Source organism: Armigeres subalbatus, unplaced genomic scaffold, assembly GCF_024139115.2.
Source record: "Armigeres subalbatus isolate Guangzhou_Male unplaced genomic scaffold, GZ_Asu_2 Contig1842, whole genome shotgun sequence".
Classification (NCBI taxonomy): Eukaryota; Metazoa; Arthropoda; class Insecta; order Diptera; family Culicidae; genus Armigeres; species Armigeres subalbatus.
The window spans coordinates 11,245-20,176 of record NW_026942664.1 but is presented as its reverse complement, the minus strand read 5'-3'; the positions used below and the strand labels follow the sequence as shown (position 1 = coordinate 20,176).

Below are 8,932 nucleotides of genomic sequence, written 5' to 3'. Positions count from 1 at the left end.
GGGGACTGACCTGTGGGTAAGTCTTGCCCCACAGTGCCAGCCGTTGCCGAAATTACTACACGATTCCTTCCAGATACACCGGCAACGGCCGGCACTGGGGAAAGACTTTGTGTAGTTTAGTCGACTGCTTCGTTGTTGTATGTACTGCTTTCCTCGGTTTTGATGTTGGGTGCGAACTTTATTCCTGATTCTCCGGTGTCGATGTGCGCTCTCATTCCTTCTTTTGCCATTTACAGTTTCGTGTACAGTCTTGTTTCGTGTAAAAAGTTTAGCAATCTTTTAGTGTTTTCCTCGCTGTAACTCAATGCGTCTCTCAGACTTGTTGTACTGATTCTATTGCCTTCCCTCTCTCCCACGAACTGTCGGCACTGAAGGATCAGGTGCCGTACGTCAACTGTGACTCCGCAGTATTCGCATGTGGGTGGAGGATCCTTCTTTAACAGAAACGTATGAGTCAATCTCGTGTGACCAATCCTTAGACGCGTTAGTACACGCTGATCAGCGGCGTTGACCTGGTCCATCCATCTGTGTGTGTCACCCTTCACTTCTCGCAATTTCACTTCTCTTGAATTGAACCACTGATGATCCCATTGGTGTCGTATTTGCTGTCTGACCATCCGCAACGCATCATCTGCAGGGATGGGTATATCGATGCTTGGTTGTCCCCTGGCCTCGTTTGCCAGTCGGTCAGCCATAGTGTTGCCGTTGATACCAGCATGTCCCGGGATCCAGCAAAATCGGACGGGTTTGTTTTGTACTGAACGTTCAATTTCCTGGATCCACGGGTGTTTCGACGCTCCTGATTCTAACGCCAGTAAACAGCTGGCCGAGTCCGAAAGGATCACCATCTCGGTTTTGATGTTTCGGATTCCTATCGCCATCTTTATGGCGTACGCCTCCGCCGAGAAAACGCTGCATTCCTTCGGTAGGCTGAATGTTCCGACTATTCCTTGAGTGTAAAATGCGGATCCAACTGTTTCATCCTGCTTAGAACCGTCGGTGTAGATTACCGTCGACCCATGAAAGCGGGTCGATAATAGCTGTTGGATAATTGGACGAACTCTGTCCGGCGGGTCGCCGGCTCGTACACTTCTCTTAACGTCCCACACTATCGAGGGTTTTCGTGCGTGCCACACACGATTACTTTGTCTCACTAAAGGACCGACGGCCGGAAGTGCTGTACCCGTAAGTTCCAAAAGTCGATCTGATGTTCGCCGGATCAGGGGAAGGGTGCTGTAGTTTTGGCTTTTTGCTAGGATCCGGATGGCCGTTCGTGCTACAGATTGAACTGCGAGGAATTCGAAGGGGAGAGTTCCAGCTTCGGCCATGACTGAAATGATAGGGCTGGTCACAAAGGCTCCGGAAGCGTAGCGTACCATTTTGTTATACGGAGGAGCGAGAGTCTGCAGGGTCTCAGGACCTCCTCGGCTCACTAGTCCTATTCCATACATCAGCTTTGCAGTGACCAGTGCCGAGCCAACCTGCAGTAGGGTTGTACGATTACCACGCGGGAGTTTCGCTCCAATAATCTGAAGAATCCGCAAGCGTGAATCGCACGATTTTTTACGACTGTACAGTGCAGTTTGAATGTGAGCGTTCGGTCTAAAGTGACGCCTAGGATCCTCAGGCGGTTTGTTTTCGGAACTGGGGTTCGATCGATGGTGATCTCATGCGCCGGCTGTCGACGCGCATTCGGGCTGCAATAAAATGTCTGGGACTTCGTCGCAGATATGGAAAACCCCACGCTCTTTGCCCACTTGTCCACAGCTTTGACGGCGGTTTGCAGTCGGCGGTGTAAACCTTCCCCTTTCGCACCACGTGCAACAAGGAGGATGTCATCCGCGTATAGAAGGATTTCAACACCTGCAGGCAGCACACGAAAAATAGGCTGCATCGCGACGAGAAACAGCGTTACAGACAGGACGGAACCCTGAGGTACTCCGTTCTCCAGAAGGTACTCTTGAGACATGTGTCCCCCTATGGACACCTGGAAAGTGCGTTCCGAGAGGAAACTTTGCAACAGATTGAGCATCCGACCACGTATTCGCCAAGACTTTAGAGTTCGCAATATACCGTATCGCCATGTGGTGTCGTACGCCTTCGATAGATCCAGAGATGCTATCAGGCAGTGCTCGTCGGTAGTAGGGAGTGACCTTTCAAGCTCGGCAAAGTACGTGTCGGTACCGTGTCCAGCACGAAAAGCGTGTTGGCGCTTGTCGAGCCGTCCACTCGATTCGAGTTCGGTGATCAGTCGCCGATTAATAATTCTCTCGAGGAGCTTTGCCATGCAGCTGGTGAGAGAGATTGGCCGGAAGGCATTTGGTCCGGAATCGTGGCAGTTCGGTTTCGGGATAGGAACGACGATGGCATTCCGCCAGCTGGCAGGAAACTCTCCGCTGCGCCAGATAGAGTTCAGCAGCTCGAGAAGCGTCGTTTTCACGGATAGCGGAAGACGTTGTAATAGGGGGTACCCGATGGAGTCTGGACCTGTTGAGGCACCTCGCCCTTTGTCGAGGGCCCACAGAAGTTCGCTCAGAGTAATATCGATGTTGTACACATCATCGTTGTGGTGCGAAAAATCTATGGACCGTCGTTCAGCTGCCACTTTCGCCATCTGGAACGATGGAGGGTAGCTGGAAGTCGCCGATCTCTCGCAATACACTTTCGCAAGTTCTTCTGCAGCTTCTTCGGGATTGTCCGTGTATCCGTCCGTTCGCTTGAGGACAACCGGGCGCTGTTGCCGGTTACCGCGTAAAGTATTCACCGTCCGCCACAGTTCGGTCGTCGTGCTGCTGGGTGATATTTTCGCTACGAAATTTTCCCATGACTGCTCCTTTGCCTTACTGATCGCCTTTCGTGCCGCTGCTCGTGCTTCCTGGAATTTCGTTAACGCCTCGGGATGACCCGGATCACATTGCCGCAGACGTCGGAGGGATCGGAGACACTTTCGCCGGAGTCGAATAGCTGATTTTGCCTCTTCCATTATGGTGCTGCTTTCGGCTCAATTCAGCCGCTGGTTTGCGGGATTGATGATGTCGCTGCTGCTACTATCCTCTTGGTGAAGTTGACAACGTCCCACTCGGCATTTGGCCGAATAGTTTCAGCGGTAAGCCGCTCGTACAATGGCCAATCAGCTTGATCGTAGAGCCACTTCTGTCGTGCTGTTCGATGATTTGTCCACCCGGGGATGGACAAGATGATTGGGAGGTGGTCGCTATTATGTGTGTCCGACAGAGTTCGCCATATAAACCTAGGAGCCACACTCTCTGAACAGATGGTCACGTCAATTGCCGAGGTGTTGCCCGTAGCCGGGTCGATGCGGGTGTGTGAGCCGTCGTTTAAGATTACCAACTGATGGGCCAAAGTTGTCTCGGCGATGAAGCAGCCAAGCGCATTCGATTGGTGGGACCCCCACGCGAGATGGTGCGCGTTGAAGTCCCCAAGAAGCAGCACCGGTCCTTCTAGCTGTTCGAACAACTCACCCAATGCAGCCTGACATTGCACAGAACTCGGCGGGATGTAAATAGACACTACCGTTATCTGGATCGGTGCGTAGATGCGTACGGCGATAAGCTGTAGGGTGGTGTGGATCTGAACACGCTCAAACGGTATGCCTTCCCGGATAGCTAGGCCAACCCCGTGTTGCCAGTAATGTACGCTGTTTGACTCCAGGAGTAACGTGTATTGCTTGCCGACAAAATCTGGTGCGACGACGGATTGATTAACCTTGGTCTCCTGAAGTGCCACGACGCAAGGCTCGAGATCGGCGATAAGGAGCTTCAATTCGCTAATATTTCCCCTGAGACCACGCAAGTTCCACTGTAGGGCGAAAACGCCACCGGAGCGACTATCCGTGACGGACGACGACGATGTGGATGCCCTACGCGTCGGAGAGTCGGCTGTAGAAAAAAATGTCCACGGTAAACTCTGCAAGTGTTTGTACTGTATTGGGACTTGCCTGTGGGACGCTTTGCCCCACAGTGCCAGCTGCTGTCGAAACCATTACACTAGTATTTCCAATACCGACAACAGCCGGCACTGGGGATGCGCTTTGTGTAATATTTATTCGACGGGATGGGCCTTCTCCGGGTGAAAGAAGTGCTGTGGGGTGGTATTGACCTGTAAAGTTTTGCGAGACAGTATCTGTTTGCTGAAAGGAACATTGAGGACTGACCTGTGGGATGCCTTGCCCCACAGTACCAGCCGTTGCCGAAACTACTACACGGTTGCTTCCAGATCTGCCGGCAACAGCCGGCACTGGGGAAAAGCTTTGTGTAGTACTATCAACTGCTCCGATATTGACGCTTCCGTCGGTTGTAGGTGCTGGATGTTTCAAACTGGTTAGTGTAGGGCGCCGAGGGCATAGTAAGGCTACCCCTAACCCCTGCCGTCTATCATGCGGTCTCGGTGTCCTGAGAGTAATCGTTTGTATAGAGCGGCGGCCAGGGCATAGAATGGCTACCCCTTCTCCCTGCCTTCTATCCCAAGTTACCGGTGTCGTGGTGCGATCATCGGCTACGGATGCAAATTCGTCATCAACGGGTTGGGATAAGACGTCCCGGATGGTTCCGTCACACTGCCGTACTTGCGTCGGAAGAGGTACTACACTTTACCTACTTCAGAACCGATTTAGCTCATTATCCGTGCTCATGCCTTGGTCGTCATTGTATTCCATGCGATGTTGGGGAGTGAAACTATCGAAGACCTTGATTAGAGTTAGCCTCCGGTATCTCCGACTCCTCGCTGGAGAAGTCCATTGCCGTGAGGTCATGGGTGACGGCGGTTTTTTTTGGTGGTGGGCTGGGATCTGGTGAGGTAGTGGGTTTTGGAGGATTGTATTTTGGAGCTCGTCCACGCTTTGTCTCCTGAACGGCTGGGGAATTATTCCTGGATCGAGTGGTAGGGCCTGCTGTTGTGTAGACTGGTGGTCGTTGCTCACGGTTATGTTGCGGCATCTCCTGACTGATGGATTCCTTAGCATGGCTCTGTTTTACTTGGCTGGCATATTGCTTGTTTTTTTTAATGAAGGCCATCATCTGATCGTTACGTTCATCCTTTTGTTTGATTTCCTCCCGCAGTTTGGTGATTTCATCGTCTTTTCGTTTCATGGCTGCTTCGAGTTCCTTGAGCCTTTTCTCGAAAGCATTCGGTTGAGCTGCTGCCTGCGCATAGTTACCTCCTGCTTGCTGTTCGGCTCGTTTTCTAGCCTCCGGGAAGCTCAAGTTATCACGCACCTTTATTTTAATTACCTCTATTTCCTTTTATAAACTGGGCACTGGCGATTGGTCGGTCGATGGTTTCCCTTACAATTCCGACAGAAAGGTGCTTCGCTGCACTCTTCTTTCCCGTGAGAATTACCGGAACAGTTGAAACAGTGTTGCGGTCCAGGGCATCGAACACGAGTGTGCCCGTAAGTAAAACACCCATAACAGAGCATCGGGTTCGGGAAGTACGGTCGAGTGGCAACGCGCAGCAGGCCTACTTTGATGTGCTCCGGATAGGTTGTTTTACTGAACGTAAGGATCAGAGCTGGTGTATTCACTCTTTTCCCGTTATCGTTCTTGGTGATTCGTTGAACACGGACGACTTTTTCCTTGCTCAGCTCCACCAGTATGTCCTTCTCCTCCATTTGGATTAAGTCATAACACGAGATGACGCATCGGCTGACATTCAAGTTTGGGTGCGGAGCAACTTCTACTTCGGTTCCATCGATTAACTTTGCCAATTTCAATAGTTTGGCAACTTGGGCCGGGTCACGAACACTCAGGGTGTACTTGGTCCCTTGTGCCTCCGTTTTGGCATTCTCAATCGGACCCGCACATGCCTCTACTGACTTTCCGATGACAAACGGGTTTTTCGGGAGCGGGGTTTCGTTTTTGCCGGTCAGCTGCAAAAATGTCAATTCTCCGAATTTATTCGTTGGATCCATAAAAGTCGGTAGTCTGCGTTTCACTGACCCTCCCGGGTCGCCGCTACTTGCGGCCGCCATGTTGGCTTACGTTGGACTCACTAGTGGCAACGGTCACCCGTTACCTGCCCCAAAAGAACGATCTTACCTTCTTTGTCCCTTCAACGATATGGTTTTCTTAGCTGTACGCGAAATTTTGCGCTCCCCTGTGTTCACACACTTGCGGAAGACACTGTAGTACTCCTGGGGTGGCGATCGGACACTTTTCAGATTTTCGAATTTTATAAGATTTTCAAACTTTTCGGCACTTTTTTTTAATTATATTTCTCTCCCTTCATACACAGCGCTACCCACACCATCGACGGTTGAATGAAAAACAGCCGGGCAGCCGGATGATGACTGCTTGTTTACGCCGGACAAAGCACGCAGCGAATACACTTTTCCACTTTTATCAACTGTTTTTCGGGCGATTTTCACCAAACCTTCACTACTCACGCTCACTTTAGCACTTGATATGCTGATCGAATTACGTTTCGACCGCCGCGGCCGCGAAAAACTAGGAAAAATGACCTTGTTTGTTTCGAGAGCGCGAACTATACCACCGAACGGGACGGTGTGTCGGAACGTGGTGAATTTAACTGTAGCATGTAGTATTTTATGGTTTGTGTTCATCTGTCAAAGGAGTTATAATAGGAAAAATACAAAGTGTTTATGTTTGTTTTGCAAATTTAGAATATTCGTCGCATTGAGAACGTTTTTTAGACTAATCAGTACTAATCAGCGATAGTTTTTGATTTTCTAATAATATATAATAAAAGTTGGCGAAAAAATGTTTTGCGGTGAAGCTTTGTGCCAATGTAGCAGATTTACAGCCGATAGACGATTTGTTTCTCTCCTGGTTTGTAGCTTTAGTACACTTAGCGGCCTCGTTAGTGATCTAAAGATATACCAAGTCCTATTAAAAAATGCTTATGAATTCAAAGAAATCTAATGAAAAATGATGATGATAGATGAACTCAACAAGAAAACAATATTTTGAAGTATCAACAATATTTTGAAGTTTCAACAATATTTTTCCTATAAAGTAGAGAGAACAGCTTTCTGCCAATATATTTACATCACAGGAAATATATTCCTATCAATAGATAATAGAGTAACGGAGATCTACGGAACATGGAGACAGAGACAGTACAAAAAAACTTTGACAGAAGAAAAAAACAAAAATTAGATTTTTATGTCAGAATCACAAATGAAACTATAAATGGCCTGCATATAGACAGCATCACGATCCCCCAAAACACCTCGAATTTCCCTGAAGGGTTGTTTAGCTCGGGCCACTAGGGTATCCAATAGTCGCTCTCTGGAGGCGTCATTTTCCGAGCAGAACCAAACTACGTGATCGATGTCATCATAACCGGCTCCGCACCTACATAAGTTGCTATCGACAAGGTTTATTCTGTACAGATGTGCGTTTAGTGAATAGTGATTGGACATAAGTCTCGACATCACGCGAATGAAGCCTCGACTTAAGTCCTCACCTCTGAACCACGCTCGCCCAGAAACTTTTGGAACTATGGAAAATAGCCACCGTCCGAGTTCATTATGTGTCCAATTCCTTTGCCAACTTTGAAGAGTACTCTGACGGACTAATGGGAAAAACTCGTTGCTCGAGAATTGTCTATCATAAACCTCACCTTCCTGTGCGCCCACCTTTGCCAGCGAGTCTGCCTTCTCATTGCCGTAGATTGAGCAGTGAGATGGGACCCAAACAAAGGTAATCTTGAATGATCTTTCGACCAAAACACGCATCTGCTCTCTTATGTTTGTAAGAAAGTAAGATGCGTGCTTAACAGGTTTCAATGACCGGAGTGCCTCGATAGAACTGAGACTATCCGAGAAGATGAAATAATGGTCTACGGGCTGATTGGAAGTTATCCCCAAAGCGAAGTTAATTGCTGCCAGCTCAGCAACATAAACCGAACACGGTTCCTGAAGTTTTTGGAAGGTGGTTGAAGTTACATTGAAAACACCGAAGCCAGTGGATCCGTTGATGCGAGAACCATCAGTGAAATAACTGTTATTGCAATTGACATGTTCATATTTTTCAGAAAAAAGTGAGGGAATAGATATTTGTCGAAGATGATCTGGTATTCCTTGAATAGCATGTTTCATGGACAGATCGTATACAATTGAGGAACTGTCGTTGGTGAAGTGAACTCGAGGGGGATTATAACACGGAAGACAAAGATCTGATGATATGTAGTTGAGATAAACTCTCAGGATTCTTGAACGACAAGTTAGTTCAAGCATATTATCGAAGTAATCTAGAACAAGTGCGTTACTTGCTCCACATTTGATGAGTATTCTAAGTGAGAGCTCCCACACCCAACCGGCGGTTGCTAGATTTTCTAACAATTCTGTATAAGAATCTACCAACACTTGTATAAGAACTGGGCATATGCGAAATTGTTAGATTCTTATACAAAAAATGTAAGAAAAGCTTACAATATTGTTAGATTCTTATGCAATATTTGTATAAGAATCTAGCAATTTCGCATATGACCAGTTCTTATACAGGTTTTGGTAGATTCTTATACAGAATTGTTAGAAAATCTAACAACCGCCGGTTGGGTGCAGTAACGGTGCTTTAAAGGAGTGATTCCAGCAAGCACCTCCAGGCTCATGTTATGCGTTGAATGCATGCAGCCAAGGGCAGTACGCAAACAACGATACTGAATTCGTTCCAATTTGATCAGGGGGCAATCAGCTGCTGAGAGGAAGAAGAAGGAGCCATACTCTAAAACAGAGAGAATAGTCATTCTATAGAGTTTGATGATGTCTTCCGGGTGAGCACCCCACCATGTTCCAGAGATAGAACGTAGAAAATGGATCCTTTTCCGGAATTTTTGTATCAAATACTCAATGTGGAGCTTCCAGGTACATTTGGAATCAAACACGACCCCAGGGTATTTAGAAGATAAAGATTGGTTGGTGTCATCATTCAACAGCTTGAGCAGGATACCG

At 48.0% G+C, this 8,932-nt stretch overlaps 1 protein-coding gene across 1 annotated transcript; it reads right to left on the bottom strand.

Moving 5' to 3' along the window:
* Positions 1 to 230: 230 nt before the first annotated feature.
* LOC134203408 (uncharacterized) lies at positions 231 to 2,983 on the bottom strand. Its single transcript, XM_062678282.1, has 2 exons — positions 1,745 to 2,983; positions 231 to 1,529 (listed from the first exon to the last, which is right to left on the bottom strand). The coding sequence occupies exons 1-2, from the start codon at positions 2,981 to 2,983 to the stop codon at positions 231 to 233; spliced, it is 2,538 nt and encodes an 845-aa protein (XP_062534266.1).
* Positions 2,984 to 8,932: the final 5,949 nt, after the last annotated feature.